The sequence below is a fragment of the Pogonomyrmex barbatus genome, unplaced genomic scaffold (genome assembly GCF_055798465.1).
Source record: "Pogonomyrmex barbatus isolate J1 unplaced genomic scaffold, ASM5579846v1 scaffold1, whole genome shotgun sequence".
Taxonomy (NCBI): Eukaryota; Metazoa; Arthropoda; class Insecta; order Hymenoptera; family Formicidae; genus Pogonomyrmex; species Pogonomyrmex barbatus.
The window spans coordinates 7,402,770-7,423,520 of NW_028297098.1; the positions used below are offsets into that span (position 1 = coordinate 7,402,770).

Sequence of the window (20,751 nt, forward strand, 5' to 3'; positions counted from 1 at the left end):
ACGTTTGAGAGAGAAGAGAAAGAGTTCAATTTTTCCGAATCGCTCACAGATCGCGCTTATGTTTAATAATTCTTGTATCATGCCTTTGGCTCTGACTACAAAAAATAGGCTGCTTCTGAAGCTTCTTCGAGAACTGGGTTCATCATCAGGTGGACATCAATCCGAAGCGCGTCGAGAACACTAATGACTTCCGCCTGTTTCGATTAGATCAGATTTATTGCCGCACGGCGCATAAACACAGTAGTGCATTGCGACTGCAGATGCAACAAACGTCCGGAATAACTTCGATGAAATGACACAAATTCACCTTCCTCGTAGGAAAATTATTTTCAGCGATGCGGTAAATTACATTGGGGACGCGATAAATCCGGCGGAATTTATCACAACGTAAAATTCTTATTGCAACCAAAAAGAAAGTTACGTTCGCGAGCAACCTCGCGAAAGAAATCCAATAACAAAAAGTCACAATTAAGTGGAGTTGATTTTAGTGAGTGATATTGCCAATTAATTATTATCACCTTTGAGAAATAAAAATTTATATACTTAAATTTATAGAAAAATAAAAGATAAAGGCTAAAACTCTCATGATAATAAATGTAAATAAAATTTTGATTGTATCGTCTACATTTGCGAGAGAGAAACATTTGTTCAATCCTATTCAAATAAGCAATAACGATTTACCATAAAAAAAGCCCGTTTATTCGACATTGAGATGTTTAAAAACATTTTATCGCAAAGAACGCGATCGAATAGATCCCAAACGTTTGCGTTTGCGAATACATATTTTCTCTTTCATAAAACGAGATGGAAGCAATAAAATATCGCGATTTAACAATGGCGAACGGTGGGTCCGAAAATTTCAGACCAATCGAAAACGATTTAAACGGCGAAACCGTGCATAAATATATTGAAACTGTTCAAGTAGCGCCTGCAGTTAAAGCGTGTTATTTTTCCGTGCAGACACGCGTTTTAGCGCCTCGTGCCATAAAAAAACGACTGTAGATACAAGTCTGCCCGTCAGCAGTTCAAAAATAAGGTAAACAGAGTTAATAACTATGCAGACGTGCGCCGCAGGTCTGTGCGAGGATGTTGTTTAACGACAGAGAGTACGTCTGCGTGGAATAAAACGTCAAGGAAGTAATTTCATCGAAAAACGCATACATGTCGTCGCCCATTGAGTTTGCCTATTAAACCATTCCTACTTCATTCTTTTTTTTTTCTCTCTCCTCTCTCCTCTCGTTCCGCTTTTACCTCGACCCACTTACCACCGACGCCGATTGAAATCGTTCGTTTTTTTTCCGTTTAAGCCGGCAATTGCGTTGAATTAAAAGTGGAAGTACACGGGATAACCCTTATATGGGATGAACTCGAAACAGCCGCTTCCTCTCTTGCAAGAGTTTCTTGCGCAAGATAGAACGCACAGTGGAAATATTAAACTTGTAATACGATAATCATATGGTACAGTTTTGTATGTCAACTAATAAAGTACCGTTTGTGTCGATGTGACGTAATGTAACGAATTTTATTGAATTATTTATTATTTCAAGAGCAGAAAATATTTTCCATTGCTGGATCCACTTACTTTTATTTTCATAGAAATGTGGATAAAATAAAAACGGAATAAACGTGTATTTTGTAGATACTAACGTTAGAACGTGAAAAATGTCAAATTATATACATTAATCTTTATGAAGGATATTGCCTAAGGGATCGCGCTAATTCGCAAAAAGGAAAAACGAATATTTAATATGCATCGCGATTTATTCAGCGGGAGATTTCTCTCGTCAATTTGACGAACGTCGCGTAATCTCGTTATTTCCGCGATAATCGGCAATCTCCACAATCTCTACAACCGCGACTCTTCGTCGTATAAGAGGTATAGATAGGTAAGGAGGGAAAAAAAGAGCGGAAAAAGAATGCGTTTCCGAGAGCAATTTACGGTGAAACGCCGCCATTTTTGCGGCCGTTACAGTGCGGCGAGGAAAGCTCCGGTGAGCGTCGTAAGAAAGGTGGAGGATGCGCTTATCGCAGGTCGCATATGACCTTTTATCGCATACTTTATGCAAAACCTGTCTGCACACGCGCGTTACTCTTCTTTGGACGCGACACGAGGGAGTTCTCTCATTCTTATCGAGAAATCCAATGCGTCACTTCGGCGAAGAGGTGTCATGAATAATCATCGTCGAATTCATTACGGGGACGAATCGTCGCTCGCGACTTACGAATGCGGTGAACATTGAAAAGAACGTCTCTTTCGCTTCTCCTTTGAAAATGAAGCGTCAAACAAAATGTCAGAGCGCTGCACAGCGCATTAAACGCGAAAACGATCGTTCTCAATAATCGTGACTGACGCGATCAACAGGTGAATAACTAATTTAGTCTTTCATCGGTATCGTCATCACCGGACAAATAACACCGATTTTATAGCGCATCCGATCTGCATTATTTATAATCGCATCTCTGCACTGTAGTAAATTTCATTTCGATATCCAAAAATTCCACGATTTTATTCGCAATAAGAAAAAACAATGCGAACACAATATATATATATATATATATATTTTGAATCGAATAGTAATTTTATTCGAGGGAGTTCCGTCTTGCTGCATTTTTTCTATCTTTGAAGTACCGCCAAGAGAAGAAAATAAATTCGCATCCACGTGTGCGTTTTTACGATTGAACTTACAACTTGACGACGCGACGAAATAAGTAACTGTCAAAAAAGAGGTGGAAAGACTAAAAGATTAAATTCTCCGTACCGTAATTGAGAAGTCCGCGAATTAACACCCAAAGTAATCAACTTTTTTTTTTCATTAATGGATCGCCATAATCAACCTCCGTCGTTTTATGTTCTAAAAGATCTGGGGCGCAAAATCGACGACATATTTTATTTAGCATCTGTTTGTTAATAGCATAATTATGTGTTTACATTACATTTACAGAAGATATTATTTAAGAATATTTGACAAAGTGTTACGAGCTTAAAGCGAATAATTCACAACATATCAACATGTATATCAATATATAAATACTAAAGTTTAAACGATATTGCAACATTTAATCACATCAGATCTTATCTCTCCCTTTATTGTTATATGAAACGTCGTGAATAACCTTAATGTTAATGGCGAAAGTTTTGAGACAAGTTGGAGTCAACTTCTCCTCAGGATAAACTTTCAAAAAGATCGTTATTTATCACGATTATTTTACATTCAGTCTTAATGATCTCAATAATTAAATGTTGATTCAAAATTATAGAGGAGCAAATTTGCCCCGAAATCTTTTTATATTTGATGATTAACTCACTCCTGGATTTACTTAGCTTGAATAAAAAAAAAAAGACAAATGCCCTTTTCTGCGTTTTTCAACTTTCAAAATTCTTAGTGATGTTCACAAATATATGAAAAAAAAAAAAAAAAAAAAAAAAAAACATTCGAATGGTTCAACTAGAAAGGATTAATAAGGATAGATTTATAAACAGCTTTCGATGGATTCAAAACTAATCCGCTCGAATCCCTCCGACACGATTCGTAATTAAAATCGTGGGAAGAATTGTAGATAACGCTAGTACCGTGCAAAATAAAAAATGAATTCCCTTGCTAATTTCGTGAATCGATCAAAAAGATCAATTATAAGTATCTTCATTAATTTCGTAACCGAGGCGCGAAAGAAGAAGCGAGAAATAGAATCGTATTAGGCTTCTATAAGTATCGCGCTGACGGAATTAAAGCTGTAATGGGCTGTCAATCGAATATCGAACGGTACCGGTGGAAAATGTACTCCCTTCGTCAACATTTATAATGAATTCTCAACTGTCGACGGGCACGTAATTATAGAGCTTTCATATTAAAAAAAAAATCGCATCGTTCGCGAAGGCAATTTTTCTGACCGAGCTGCTTGAAACTAGTACAACAAACGAATCGCTCCGTTTTCGCTCGGATCGCTCTTCCACGAGAAAGATGAGCGTATTTTCCCCCGTTATTTTCGTTCGTGGGCATGATTCTGCCTCATTAACGCGTAAGCTCGACTCGCGAACAGAGACTCGCGAGAGACATTTTTCATCGGCGATCGCACGCACTCCTGAGAAAGTAAATGATTCGCTTACGAGAGAGGGCGCGAGGTCAATTAATCCGAAGAGAAGAGCGAGCCACCGGCACGGGGGAGGGAGGGGGATTAATTAAGCCGAATTAAAGGGATATTTAACGGAGTCTGGATGCGCGCGAAGCGGAGAATGGACGAAAAAAGACGCGGCTTTGGTTGACTGACCGGCGAGAGGCAGTTCGTCGTCGTCGTCGTCGTCGTCGTCGTCGTCGCCGCCATTTTTGTCGTGTCGTTGTGGCTGGTTCGACAGTTCGCAGCTGCAGATTGACACGGCAGCAGCAGACTGACGTCACCTTTTCATAAAAATAGGCGCGTTTCTACCGGCTGCAGAGCGGCAATGGCACTGCTCTAACAACGGTTGGGGGATAAAGCCCAATTAAAACATACGCGCGTCGGGCCCTCAGAGGAATATCGTCTCTGATTAATTGGTACAATGACGCGAGCTCTAAGGCATCCTCGATCCTAAGGAATCCGCGGCGACGATGCACCGCGAGGTCGATGCGCCCACTCGACACGATCACTCCTACGACTAATTAGCGCAACGTTTAATACATTCGATTTCTCTGCCTGTCGAGCTTACAGTAAATTTATAACGAGCGCGTCGCGCCTCGATTGGATTTTCTCACAGAAATACCGGGAAGATGAGGTTCGCAGATGAAACCAACATGATTTCTCTCCGTATATTTTCAAAACATATTTTGCAATTCCATAAATTTATGCAACGCCATAAATTTATTTTTTCCAGTCACCGGAAGTTTTTTATCGTCTCTCTCTCTCTCTCTCTCTCTCTCTCTCTCTCTCTCTCTCTCTCTCTCTCTCGCGTATCGTCTCTCTCGCGTATCGACTATGTAATATCCGCAAAAGAATATTCTGAAATATTAAAAAGCTTTACCGAGTTCACAGACGGATATCGATGTATTAACAAAAATTTCAAAGCTTTTATCGACGTTACACAAAGACGCGCGGGATTTTATCGAGATTCCATCGGTGATTTTTGTCGATGAGAGAAACACAATTCACTTGTCATTTTGACATTAAAATGATGTCCCTTTACATACATATTATTTATCATAAATAACATGAAAAATTTTTATATACGCACATTACATACGTTATATATTTATTCTACGTCATTTACCCGCCATTCATTTTCATTTAAATGTGAAATCGGCTTAAGTGCAATAAGGATGAAATCCGTTTGTTATATAAATCCGGGAACCCTACTTTCGCAGGGAATATTTCTAAATCGCACTGACGATTAATAGGGTATTAATTATATTGCCGTATACGTCGATCTAATCCGCCTTTTGAAGTTGGAGAAAGGAAAAAATGATCTTCAAAGGCCGCAAATAGAAATGGAAGTCTAAGCGAGCGGTTTATCGATGTATTTCTACTAAAAATTAAACTGTCACGTCAATGGTGCTTCTCGCATTCTCATTTCTCTTATTCTCCCTATCTCTTTCTTTCTCTTTCTCTCTCTCTCTCTCTTATTTGTATTTCCACAATTGAGTATTGAATGCGTCTAAGTATTCGAAGCAAATATCCGATTGTCAAGAAGCAAAAGAAATTATTTTATTGAGAACTCAGGTTATCAGCAATACGCACATCGAACTTTATATTAATTTCTTCTCAGAAATTCGATTCGTTTACGATAAATAATACAAAATCACGATATAAATTATACGAAGTATAGTAATTATCTGGGCGTTTAATAGTTGTTTCCACCGTATTTCGCGACTAGTTAAACATACAGCGAGCGCAAACTTTACGAATCACTTTTCTTGACGTATGGGCCTTCCGACTTCGCGCACGTGATTTATCTCGTAGGTTATGTCTTTGTCGCGTGCTATGCTTCTTTGCAACTGGCACGCTTTGTGAATTCTTGAGCTTCAATCTGTCTTTTTAACTCTAGTTTTCTTGGGGGGGTTAGACATCAATAGTTTTCAAAATAGAGTAACTTTTCAATAACGAAAATTTTTTTGTAAATTCAGATATTAGATGAATAAAATTTGCTCATTTATTCGAAAATGATAAACCATTTAACTGCTATTTTTAGTGTAATAATAATAATAATAAAAAATTGTAAGGTTGAATTTGTTTGAATTTTTACAGTGGCCTAATCCCTTAGAAAATATATACAATTAAGTCAAATTGTCTACTACAAAAAAATTTCAAGGAATTAAAGAAATAAAAATACATAATTATAAAAATGTAAAAAATACTAAATATTTCAAATTGTATTATAAATATTTAAAAAATATTTACATAGCAATAATGAGTCGAGAATATGTTCAATAGTGTTTGTTTTTTTTAAATATTTATACTTAATATAAAGTTAATCAAAAGTAACAGAAAAGTTAATAAAATTTGATATTTAAAATTTAACAAATTTGACATTGAACACCTGTTGAACGTAATCGAGAATTCCAGTGTGTTTAAAATATTACTTGTACTATTCATCTCTTCTCTAAATATTTTAATGCATTATCATGGATTTTTAAAGATCATCACATCGGATCAATTATTCTACTCCGACTACTTTATATTAAGTGAAACCTTTTAAATAGTTGCCTGAAGTAACGGAGGGAATACTCAGTATGCAAAACTTTACGCTTTGGAAGAGCCTCTTCGATATAAAATTTCGAACTCGTTCGTAGCTTGTCGAGAGAACGCCGGGTCTCTCGATTACGTTGAAGATGAAGAGTGACGGGAGTGAAAGAATAAAAAGCATAGGCAAAGGAAGGAAGTGGAGAAAAGAAAAGAGAGAAAGAGAAACGTGGAAAATACACAAAGGTATTTTGCGACCTGCTGTCTGGTTGATGTAGAACTCGAACGCGGCCAAGGGTCCGTAAGTGCTGGAGCAGTACGAATCACGATGGTCCACCTTGATATTCCATCCATGTAGTGGTCCCCTGGGCGAGCTGACGTATTTCACAGCCAGCAACACCGCCGGCAATACCCTGGGTAGACTCTGCTCGTGGTGAGGATCGCCTGGCGCGATCACCGCCAGCTTCACTTCGCCCTTGGACTGTACCCGTGTATTCCCGATGCATTCCTTAGTGGGGCCACTGGTCGGCATCATCGTCGTTGTCATCATCCCCCCCGTTGTCGTTGACGTTTTCATCATTATCGTCATCAGGCCGGTGTCCGCACAATGACTCGCGCATAAACTCGACAGAGTTAGCGTAAGTCTCATTAAAACACCACTCGCGCACCACTGCTTTCTCGTCCGCGATGCCATCGCGTCCTCTCGGCGCACGTCTACTCCTTTAACTCGATGGGAATGTCTCTCTAATTATTGCGCATCGCGAAGCACTTTCCGGATTAAATCGGTCGGTTACACAAGAGGAAGAACGAGTCACTCGCGATTGCTCGCGCATTTCGGGCAACCGTCCCCTCCGCATTTTCGTTTTACATCGAGTCTCACTCGAAGCAACCCATCCGCATTGTATTTTACGGCTACGTGGCTCCGGTCATTCGTTGCATTTAACACACTTGCTGTAATTCGCATCTCTCCAATTCAAATTTGCATCTGATGCGAGCAAGCCATTGCTTGCAATGTAAGCGAGGAGCAAGAAAATATTTAAATCGATCAGCGATTGATATTTTTAATTTTTTTATCACACTTTATTAAAAAGCATTTCCATATAATGGAATGTATAATGTATTCCTTTATCTTTCCCAGAGGAATCATAGGTCGTTCATAATTTGATGGATATATTCTTGTCTTCATTCGTTGCCATTCTCATAACATATGCAGCACAACACGTATAAAAGAGCTTCTGAAGCAGCACGTATTAATGCCTTCATAAGAAAATTTGTATAGATAATCTTGTTTCTCTCTTAAAGTACTAAGATATCGCCTATCGCTTAAGAAGTTTCGTTGCAGCTCTTAGTGTAATCCAATCTAACTTTGACGCAACGATAATCATTAGCAATCCCGAGCATCATGACTTCATTAATTACGAAATACACGTGCTCTTTAAGGGCTCTTGGTTGCGAAACGCATCCCAAATTAGGAAGTGAGAAATTTGTTTTGATTAATGTCTTTATATATATACCGCACATAATCCATATCCGTTCTACACAAATTGCACCGTGACTTCGACGCTTTAAGTTCGCAAAGACTCGTAAGATATCATCATTTTTTTTAAATCGTGTAAGATCATTTGGACAATCGCTCATTCTTCATCTGAAAACCGACGTAATTCACAAGGATGATTTAGCTATGTTATCCTCGATGATGCGTTTGGAGAACATGTATCAGAAATAATCCCCCTTACTAATAATACAACAAATCATCGTCACGTACTAATATCGTCTTAATCTGCTTTCGCGGAAGGAAATTCATGCTTGTAATTTCTCATAAAGAGAAGAGAGTGCAAAGTTATGTTCTTATATGTTCATATAATGAATGTCAAGACTTTAGACGCTCTATGGTAAGTATGTCAGAATTCAGAGACTACACTGAGAAAAAAATGCTGCTGAATCAACAGCACTAGTTTAATTGGAAATAATTTTGTTAATTCAATGACATTATTAATGAAACAGTACATCATGCGCTTGTTTTAATAATCAAGATCTTCGTTTCATTAATAATGTCATTGAATTAACAATTAAAAATTATTTCCAATTAGACTAATGCTGTTGATTCAGCAGCATTTTTTTCTCAGTGTACTATTTATAATTTCATGCACTGTGTAACATGCGAAAAATATTTGAAAAATCAAATCAGATACATATAATTGCGTTCGTATCAAATAATTAACTATGTGGAATCAGCTGAGTTGAAAAAAAATCAATAGAATTTTTAGCTTTTGAAGATCAATCTTTGTGACGAAGTTTAAAAAAAGAATTTGACTAGAGCAAGCTGGATTGACGTGTCTTGACTTGCACTTTATTTATACGTGCATAGCGATAGCAAATGCGTTTGTCATAACATGTATCAAAATACACACACATATATATTGAAATATGTAGTATGTAAAATTATAAATAGAACTCCATTCTATAAAATCTGATTTTAAATGATTTATAGTGATCTTTCATAAGAGCACTTTTTGAAAGTTCACATTCCTTTCCCTTACTTAAATAAATTAATGTTAAATAACTTAATTAATTATATTAAGTATTAGACTTGGTGTCGTCATGTTTTATTTTATTTAACTTTTTAATCTTTAGTATTTAATCTTTAATATTTAACTTTTTGAGAAATATTATAAAAATGGTTTTAATCAGTTAATTTTGTTAAATAATGGATGAAGCAAACAGAGAGGTATATTATTAGTATTTTTCCAGATAAAAATAACTTTAGATAAAATCGATTTCGTACCTGCTGGCCTTATCTTTTCCGGAAACCAATCTAATTCACAAGAATTTCCAACACGCATCGAGTTGTGCTGTACATAACAAAATAGACTTTATAATATTTATCCAGCACGTGCATATCTGACTTTTTCATCAAATTAACCTTTTTGAATTATTTATTAAACTAAGTCCTTAATGGTTTCAACGTGTAACAAAGAAATCCGATACGGCGCAAGTAGCTGAATAACACAACAAATGAAGCGGATCGCTTTATCAAGGTCTGAAGTAGCAATTCACTCCGATCCCTCAAGTATTCGAGTAACTTTCTTATTTTCGGACGAAGTAACCAAGACGTGCAACCTGAAAACTGTCGACAGACCTTTTTACTCCATGGAAAAGTAACGGAGGGATAGGTATAGCGCCTTCTCAATTTTCACACCGAGCTTTCGGCGCGCGCGCGCGCGCGCGCAAAAGTGAGAAGAGAACTGCGAAAAGGAACGCACCTTTTGAATTAGGGATGGAAGAATGATGTTATTACATGAGGCAGACAGAGTCGGGCGAACGGGACGTACGTGACCGTGCACGTCAAAATTTCTTCGAGTCTCGACAGAGGGGCGCGTCATGTAACTTTTAACTCGTAACCGCTGTAGTGAGATGTAATTTAACTTTAGTTGAGGCGCCTTATAAAACGAATAAATGTGCGACTCACTCTTAGATTATTATTATTATTATTTCTTTTATCTCGCGATGACTTTGCGTTTTTTGTACAAATTATGCTTGTTCAAAAGTTGCCTAGATTAATGGCATTGTAACAGCGTTTATATTTAGCATCAAGTTTAAGTCATCCTGCTACAACAGCTAATTAAGGCTGTTCGCAAAATATATATATATATATATATATGCATATATTAAACAAATGCGCGAAATAAATCACGTGGTCGTGTTGCTGTTTAAACGCATAACACAAGGAGGCAGTAAGGAAGCGGATTTATATCCTGCATAATTTAGCAGAGTTCTCGTATCCATGTGGATGCGAGAATTAATACTTGATTCATTGCTTCCAGACACGTATTCGATCAACGTATATATTTTATGCACAGTTTCTCTGTGTGATAAAAAATACACGCGGGCATTCGCTAGGGACGCTATACTCGAGAGACATTCCGGATGACGCGGATTATGCGATTACGTACCGATAAGTCGAGAGAGAAAAATTCTCGTAATTATCTGTAACACGCTGTCGTTACAGATTACACGGGAGCTTAATGTCGCGCGATATTGACAACGTAATTTGATCGAGATAAGGTCACATTTTGCGCCACTGGAATTTTGCGTCGCGATAAAACAATCGGTCATTCATTCAATGGGAAGTTCATAGCAAGCTTCCGCACTCACGCATTTTCCTACGAATAGGCGTTGATCGATCTCGAAGACGACGTAGAGCGATGACTTTCATTCGATCTACATTCACTCCGCGATCAACGACAGGACACAGAAAACGTGTTGCTAGTTGAAAACAATACTCAAAAGTTTCTGATACAATTGATTTCATTACGAGTAAGGCGCCTTCGAAAATGAAAATTAATCACAGCAAGACAAAAACCCGGATTTGGCCCGGATTTCCTTATTGAAACGAGCAATCCGGTTTGATTTGGATTTAATTGTAAGAACAGTTCACCCTTGAAGGGAGCGTCTGATTTCTAAATTGAATAACTTTGCATTATTAAAGGAAGATTTCGATATGCAAAACATTATCATTTGCATATTTTGCAGAAGAAATTTTCTTGCAAAAAAAAAAACGCGAGAGAGAAACAATATTTGTCTTTGAAAAAGTACAGATTTATCATTTATCTCTACATATTCAAACTTTATTAAAACTTGACAAACAGACGGTTAAATAGGAAGTATTACGAAAGATAAGTATTGATTTAGAATTCTAGTGGAAATTAAATGATCGTTGCAATGACTACTTTGTATCGAATATTTGTGCCTTAAAAAAAACGACAAAAAAAAAGAGCGTACGCCTCAATATTCGCTCACTGAATATTCATAAACTTATATAAAAGGATCGCAACAAGTGGTACTTTCAACTTTTATCAAATTCTGTTCTTTGAGGTTTTATCGATTTATAAAATATTACTGTTTCAGTAAAGAGTTTCCAAAGAGACTTATAATTAACCTTCGAGATATTTCTCGTGGCAAGAAATTTAAAAACAAAAAAAAGGCAGAAATGTCCTATAAACCAAGTACGGTAGCGACAAAAAAAATGAGTAAGTTAAGTCTCTGTGAGGCAGGAGAGATAAGCTTCTTTGAAAAGAAACGAGAATCAAATACTGTCGGCAGAAGGGAAAGTCGACAGAAATAGGATAATCCATAAAAATACCTTGTTGGGGAAAGACTAAAAGCTTTAAATTAGTACGAATATAAAATTTTTGTAGCAAGAAAATGCAATTAACATTTTGGAGCAATTATCTTCCGATATAGTAAAATTTAACTATCGAAATTCGAAGCTGATTAACAGAATAAAATAATTCGGCATAATGATACGTAAATAGATCACGTTTTTTTTTTGATACGTGATACGTTTAAACGCGCAATTTCGTACATCAATTACAATAAATATTACAAATATATGGCCTAACTTATCAATAATTCCCTTATGCATTCAGTTAATTGACGCGCAATAAACGTGCAATGTGTAATTAATATAAACAGATTTATATAATTTGCATCATTGCTACAGAATTGGGAATCGTTCAATTTGCAGAGCACTATCGCGAAATAAATCGCAATAATCACGTTATATAAAACAATAACAATATCAAAACGGAAATTTTGTAATTGTATACGGTATTGCAGGCTGCAATTATCCTCGTTATTACGACCCCGCGTTATGCCATTAGCAGATTCAATTTTGTGCTCCGAGGCTATTTTCAGGTCACGTATTTACTTTAGAAGCAATTCTAGTTTTCAACTGGCACCACTTGCGTCTTTCGCGGAGGACTGCTCCGCACATTCCAGGCGCAAAGTGCCGGGGCTGGCTTTGTTGAAGTTTAAGAGCAGAGAACGAGGTGGATTAATGATCATCGGGAATTCGCATACGGGCGAGTTAATTAGCAGCCGCCGAACAATGCGTCGTTTAATTAAATCACGGTTGATGGGACTTATTAAAGACCGTCACCGGACGGAAACTCTGGAGGTGATCCGGGTTCCTTCCCCGTGAACGTGGTGCCCGAGTAAATATTACGATCATCATCGAGGAAACGTAATGACGATCGCGTCGGTGAAAATCGCCGCTGGTGTTTACCATGGATGAATTTAATCGAATCGCTGTCTCTCCCGCAAAGAGACGTGGCCCGTCAAACGCGCTTAAATGAAATGCAATCGGGGCGATGCCAACATGAAATTAATTACGAGTCGCATAACGAAATGCGAGCCACGAAAGCCATATGAAGACTACATTGTGACATTATCTTGCTTTATATATATATATATATATATATATATATATATTTACATATATTCGCTTACATGTGAACTTTATCTGCACGGTGTGAATATCAAATGTGCAAATCGTCAAAAGCTACATCTCCCGAATGGCATGCTCTACGCGTTTGGTATTCATCCGGAATGTGCATCGTCGACATTCCGAGAAAAAGAACAACATATATAATGCATACGGTATGCAGCTTTCCAGGAATTTCCCTTCTTTTTCACCGTCAATTACCGCCCGCCAAGATCTATGGCCTCAAGTTTAATAAGAAACTTACTCGAGAATTTGATTCAGATCCATTTTTATCCAAATTATATAACAAGAGTTTATTATATCTTTGTATCTCATTATACTTTGTTTCTATCTATATGTATTTAATTAATTGGCAGGAATATACCGCAAATAAAATAAAAAATTTCATTGCCCTCGCGTATGAACGAGTCGATTACTTCTTTTTAAGTATTCATCAATATTACTCGCGAGATAACTAATCCTACAGAGCTATTAAGCCGTGACGCAATTTAGTACAACTTAATGTACATCTAGACGTATAATTGCGAAATATATCCAAAAGCTACTCGCTAGCTTTTAGCGTAGACCATATTACAAAGTACATCAAAAAATTTCCCAAAAAGTGCATGGCATTCGAGTTGCAATGTAAAAAAAATTCTGGCTGGCGGCAACTTTATCATATATTCTTCAACTTTATGGCTCATATCTGTCACTTAGATCTCGGTACAAGATTTGTTGGACCACCTCGCGAATGTACCGTCATCTTTCAGTCGCGCTCTCGACATGTCGTTACATGAGGTAGATATCCAATGTCACGCGGTGAACTCGTGAAACTCTTGTAAATGTGTGTTTCCGGCGCTATGACATGAAGAGGAAAGTTCAGAGAATATATGCAGACTTCTATCTTCCTATTTGACGAATGATAGCCAAGTATTCCATCATATGTTATTATCTTTAACGTATATTCCATATTTTTCATAATCGTTATCCGTATTCCCTATGTTTCCGTATTTTCCTTATTTTTTTTTTTTATCGAGTTAATTTTGATAAAATTATACATTGCTGTTATTCCTTATCTCATGCATGTATGTCCTGTTAGATTTTTCAGGACATTTTTATATATAATTTGTGGTAAGAAATTTCTAGAGTAGAGATTTTTCCTAGAATCCAAATAAACTTTTTTGTATCTAATGCAAATAGATAAAGGACTGAATAGAATAGGATGCTTTTTCTTTGAACACGATCTCGATACAAAGTCGAATACACTCTACAGAGTCGGATTGGATAGGAAGTGGCTTTCGTGGAGAGAAAATATGCAAAATTCGTGCTCTAGCAATAACAAAGGATTATCTAATAAACGTTGAAATAGGAAAAGATTAATGCGAAATTAACGAAATGCGAAATTTATGTATGATAGTAATACTACATTCACGAAAATTCTGCAAAATTGTCATGAATATGGAAATTGCGGATATAGAGAAGAGAAACACAGAAAGATTAAGCTTGATATGAAAATAAATAATGCGAAAAACGCGTTTTTTAATTTTCGTATCTCTTTCATTTATTTTGTATTAAAATAAATATTGCAATTGATTTTTATTCAGAATTACAATGCTGCTATAAAAATCATAGTTGATTTCAAATCATAGTAGAAAAATAAAGATATTGAATACTGTTTTTCTTTTTTGTGGATTATTTCATTATTTCTGTTAATGAGAATGAACAAGTTTTGCATGTACAAATAGAAATGGTCATTGATATCGAATCGAAATAACAATTAAGAGAATATGAAGATCTTTTAATAAACAGACTTTAATATTACTCCCCCTTTATGACAGTTCAAGTATAAAAATGAATATAAGTATTTTATGTAAATGTAAAAAGTCAGAATACTTTTCCCTCTTCAGATACTAAATCAAATGGAACAAAAGTTCTTAGGGAGTATACAAACATGAACGTAATTCTCTCAAGATGTTTTTGAAAAATGATACTTTTTGCAATTGTACCCAGCGGAAATATATTTTACTAAAAAAAAAAAGAGATTAATTGAAATAGTTCGTTTCTCTTTAAGTAAAAAAGTTTAGGATATTTTGTATAATATTTTTGCATTTCCCTCTGAGAGAATGAATAAAAATGCAAGATGGCTGAAAATTTTCTCAATTCCATTCTTAATCCAGTTTGATCGTAAGCATTTCCATCTATGTCCCTCGTTTTCCGAGTTTGTCACAAAGTGCACAAAGTATCTAACAGCCTGCCATCGTGTCTTTTTGTATCTCGCTCGCATATGTGTGTGTGTGTGTGTGTGTGTCATATGTACGTGTGCATTTTCATTCGGTACATGTATTTCCGAACGAGAAGTCGCACCGACGTTCACACGTGTCCGCGTTTACGTATATGATACGCAGCGAATGCAACCCCGGATTTCTTCAACTACACGGCTCGCCTGCTCGCGACGGGACGGAATATAACGAGACTGGCTGTCATCGTAATTCTGACATTTTCGCCATTCTGATTTTGCACAGCGTTTCGTGCGAGGTAGAAACACGAAGCACGAAACGCGCAAACGTACTCCGTAACGCAAAAAAGCGACGCTCTCGATTGAAAGAAATGTTTTTACGTTGTGTGAGGTGTATCCTTCGTCTCGCAGCTCTTGGGGAGATCCACGGAATAAACCCGGAATTCAATTTGAATTGCGTTACGTCAAGTTACTTACACGAACTTTGCTGTCAACTTTGTACGTGACGTATACAAGATTCCTTTAGAACACATTTAATGAGATTACTATAAGAAATGGATACAAAAGAATCCTTAGAGTTTTTCGGATTAAGTAAGATCTGATTTACTCAGGATTCAAACGTGGAAGATCGAAAAGTATTGTGTGTCGCGTTTCAAGGCTGATTTAATTAACTGAATCACCGAAAATCACATTTTACACACGTCCGGAAATATTTAATGTTCGGCAGACTGTCTGCAAAATATGTTTTCATCAAAATGAATTATATGTAATCGTACTTAATTTAAAAGCACATCCATTAATCTATTTGCGAGCTAAACTATTCTGCTAGCTCTTACAACATTGTTACATCATAAAATTAGGTAAAATTCTTGTGTAAAGACCATTTCCAGTATTCAATAGATATCGTTGACTATTTGTCATAACTAGAAAAAATGTATTTTATTTTTGAATAAAATATTGAATGAAATATTTGAATAAAATATTGAGAAATTTGAATAAAATATTTGAATAAAATATATTTTGATATAAAAAAGTGCAATATGTACAGATATATTACGTTGGATTAAAAAACTAACTATAATATAGTTATTAATCGTATTATTAATCGTATTTAAATTAAATCCGTTAATTTTTAGAAAGTGACTTTTTAATCTATCTTATATCTCTGTCTTGTGAAATGATGCGTATGTAATAAAGTCAAGGTCTTTTATCGGTTTCTAGTAATTATGTAAGTTAAAATGAGACGATTTGCTATAATTAATAATTATCTGTCGATTTCTCCTCGATATTAACATGCTGCTCCGATTACTGATAAATCTAAATAATGTGATTTGAAAGGTTAAAGGTTAAATTGAGGACCAAATCCTCATTGGTCAATGGATAGCAAAGAAACTAAACATCTCTTAATTTCATTCATCTCTCTTTCTCATTAATTCATTCTCATATTTGCATGCACTCTCGTATTTAGCATACTGCATGTGGGGTGCAGCATTCGGTATCAGTTTTGAATTATATTATTAATCTCGTTTTACTTATGAAAGTCACGAACTGGTCCTCTCGCAAGACGAGACTAAACTATCCTAAAGTCTTTTTCTTTTTTTTTTTTTTTGCAACGAAGTGGGAGCATATAAAATTCGCATAACAAATGAAATTTGGATGAGCGGTGAATTCGCATTGAAGAGACTGTTTGCGCTCCATCGCGCGACGGCGAAAAAGAGATATTTTGGAGCAGAGTAAAGACTATCGACCATGTGTGTTGTGTACATGAATATATTTGCTTCCGCCGTCGATATGAGTTCGAAAAAAAAGCCAAAAGCAAATGAGCCGAGAATTTATTATCGTAGCAGCTGTTCTCCAGTTCAGCTCGTGCGGAAGGAGGCATTAGCACGACTTTTTATGACTCACATCACGCGCAATCGTGTCGTTCGTTCTCGCGCCGACGATTGATGTTCCTTAGGAAAAAGCTAAGAACAATTTGTACGGACACCCTCGCGATTTCGTATACTTGTCGAACACCGTGTGGACGGCCCAAGGACGTCAACACGTGGAAGCCAATGTGTCGAAGGAACTTGAAGCCGATGAGCTGTTATAACAATTCGAAATGGCAGAGGAGCTCGAAATTGATAAAAAATTGTATATTCAAAACATGTTATTTAATTCTTATTATTTATATAATGGTATTTGTGGAAATTAAAATTTAGAATTTCTTCATAATTAAGAGTTTTAAGACAAACCGAAGATAAAACTATTCGACTTATAATATCGACTTCGGATGTAGAAATTGTCATCTATTTAAATTAGATACTCTTCCTCCATTCTTTCAGTCATACATAATACACTCGTCATAATTCTTTTTTCTTTAATTATTACGCACACAGAAAGTGGGTAGATTCGAATTCTACAATAATATTACATATATCTTCTTTTTTCGAAAATTAAAATTAAATAACGATAAAAAAATACAGTATATTTTATTAATACGAAGCCTCCTCTGCCTTTCACCAATCGAAAATGTGAGTAGCCCGATCGATTCGTACAGGGATCAAGTTCGGGATCCTTTTCCATGTAGACGGAAAAGAGCGTCTGGAACACTCTGCGAGGAAATGTCACGTGCTTTCCGGTCCAGAAAGCCGGCAAAGAGACAGCTATACGCACGGACGAACAATTTCGAATGTGAAATGTCTCAGCGTTCTTTACCGTAGGTAGAGAAGAAGACATCGCAAAGGCGCGCGTCTTGCCGGACTGATATTCTTTTTAATGGTGAAAAACAAAACGAGCGTATCAGATCGCATTGTACACGATTGTGGTACACCGAACGGAAACACATGTTTGCGATACAACTGTTCGCGTTCTCCAGATGTTCCTTCATTGACAAGATCAACTTTATCACTGTGTTCAACTGTATTCGCAAGCAGAATCAGTCGGATCTACGTTTTCGCGTTTTGCATTCGATCGCGTCGTGGGACACCTGTCGCGTGACATCTCTCGAAGACAACTGGTCAGCTGGAGGATAAACCCTGGTGTCCGGCTTCACGATTGAGATCGATAGACGCGTGATCGTAGTTTCCGAATCTGTATTCATATTTCGAAGTGGCTCATTGTCCGTCGGACCATCGCGAGTTTCAGGTACCGGTCCGGGTTTTTTCTCGATCACCGATCACCCCGGTTTCTCGATTTGCGCTCTTCCGGAGCAAGCTCGGAACGCGCGATTGAAACTGAGAGCGAACCGAAGGAAAGCACGGTGCTCCGGATCGCCCACCGAAGTCGACGATCGCTCCTCCTCCTCTCCGTTCTCATCTCCTCTCACTCTCTGCCGCGCTCTTCCCGCCACCGGCTCTCTCTCCCTTCCTCCCTTCGATCCCTCCGCCGCCCTCTCGTGCCTTTTCCCTCCTTATCCATCTCCGGATCTGCCTATCTGTCTATCTTCGCCACCGATTCTCCCTCTTTATCGCACCTCCACATCGCGACGGCTAACTCGCTCTAGGCGAGCACGAGTACACCAGATCCGAGATCGTGTAGGTGGATATCGCTGTGCGCCTCCACGAAGGAAGCACGACGAGGAAGTGGGACGCATGCGTCGATCCTTTCGTACACCCTCCATGCATCCACCACACCTTTCATTCCGCATCGAATGGCCACGGGGCACGAACGAAGTGTTTAAAGAGCCTTGGATCAAAAAAGTTATATCCGCAACTTCGGTTCTTATCTTTATTCTTCTGAAAAGCGCCATGCGCCTACGATTATGTGAAGCACCCTCGTAAAAGTTCGCGAGAAAATACCTTTGGGGGGGAGGGAAGGGGAGAGAAAGTTCTCGAACGAATTTAATCTTTGTTATCTTTTTTAGCAGTAGCCTCGTAAGCATTATATAATACTTTGCAGAGAATAATATCGGGGACCTCCGCGCATCTCATGGAGATACTTTGCACCGCAAATAGAAGAATTTGTGCGGATTAAACTCCAGGAGTGTAAATAGATCGGAACGCAACTTTGCCGGTCAGTTAATTTCTGCTTAACTTTAAGCTTAATAGAAATTGCGTTTTGGAATTTATTCGCCGAGTAGTTTAAAATTAGAAATAAAAAAGTTACAACAAATAAACACCTCGTTGAATTTTTTGAATTTTTGTAAGGAAGATAAAAAAATTATTGGAATTTACTCGTCGAGTAGTTTAAAGTTAGAAATAAAAAAGTTACAACAAATAAACACCTCGTTGAATTTTTTGAATTTTTGTAAGGAAGATAAAAAAATTATTTCTAAATTTTTTTATACAACCTATAAAATAATAGACTTAATAGACTTGAAATACAAGATGGCTAACGATAATTTATTGAATGTATTAGTATATATTCTTTCAGATTTGCATTATGTTTTCCTCTCAGTTAGCATAAGATATTAAAATGTTATTTATTTTTGTCGAAAATGTCGTGGCCACTCGAGGCAAGCAAATTTTATTCTGTAAACGTAACTTGAATAATAAGAGACAAAAAATTTGTGGATATAAGTAACACGGTAAAAATATAATGAGACTTCTTTCTATCGTGCGCTTTTATCGATAACGCACCACTCCACCTGCGTGCTTGCAGATGTAGTGAAATAGATTTCACAATATCTAAAATCATATACGTGACAATACCGAATGGAAATTATCGATAAATCGGAGATTGCTGAATCATCAACTATATGTCTCCTTTCTTTTTTAAATATAAATCTATTCCATATTATACAATAATTTCCGACAGATATTTCCTAATATAAATATAATATTATCAACGAATTTAAAAATAAGAGAGAGAGGGAGGAAGAGGGAAAGAGAGTTATTTTTTAACATAAATGCTATGAGATAAAAAGAATTGTTTACCGATATTAGATATAATCACATACACTGTTTTGGAAATTTTTTAAATATGCATAGGAACGATATACTATAAAACTTATATTATTAAAACATGTGTAGATACTTGTTAACTAAAATTATTTTTAATTCTATTCTAGACTCTTTCGCAATCGTCATTTTGAGTGCGGGTTCTTTCCATGTATCTATCATAAGTCTCTCGTCAAGGTCAGTTTTCTGATCTTCGAAGTGAAAGAACTGTCGAACGTGTCATTTACGCAAGAGTTGCCTACGTCTTTTTATCGTTTAAAAATAGATTTATAAGTGAGAGAAAGAGACCCGTCTATCATACATAACGTATTAGGATATATATATTTTTTTTTTTCAGATAATGATAAATCAATACAGCAACATTAAAAAGTACTTACTGTAGCGAAAATATGATATACATTTCACATTCACGAAGAATATGTTTACAAATGAGAGATAAATTTTTAAAATATAGAATTAAATTATATATCTCACAGTAACTTGCTTAAATGATTGAGATTTCGTGATTTTATTTGGACATCCATATGTTCCTTATTCTCTTTAATATTTTAATTTTAAACCACGCAGCAAATGAATTTAAAAATGTGAGAAAGTTATGCGAAACGTTCAAATGAATTTTTATTAAAAAAACATGTAGTTTTTTTTTTCACGTCGATCGAGGAGATCGTAAATGTCATGGGAATGCAGGAAACGTAAAAAGTATTCCGAGTACAAAAAAAAAA

At 36.6% G+C, this 20,751-nt stretch overlaps 1 protein-coding gene across 4 annotated transcripts in view; it reads right to left on the reverse strand.

Annotated features, from left to right (window-relative positions):
* Window positions 1-18,320, reverse strand: part of LOC105433193 (atrial natriuretic peptide receptor 1) — a 79,634-nt gene extending 61,314 nt beyond the window's left edge. The window contains exons 1-2 of one of the 4 annotated variants that reach the window (XM_089071066.1): window positions 17,847-17,988; window positions 6,907-7,883 (exon numbers count right to left, since the gene is read on the reverse strand). In XM_089071066.1, the coding sequence (XP_088927192.1) occupies window positions 6,907-7,342 (436 nt within the window). In that variant the 5' untranslated portion in view covers window positions 7,343-7,883; window positions 17,847-17,988. Of the gene's footprint in view, window positions 1-6,906; window positions 8,294-17,846 lie in introns of all 4 variants that reach the window. The other 3 variants (XM_089071011.1, XM_089071123.1, XM_089071166.1) reach the window with 3 other exon arrangements.
* Between the last annotated feature and the right edge of the window lie 2,431 nt (window positions 18,321-20,751).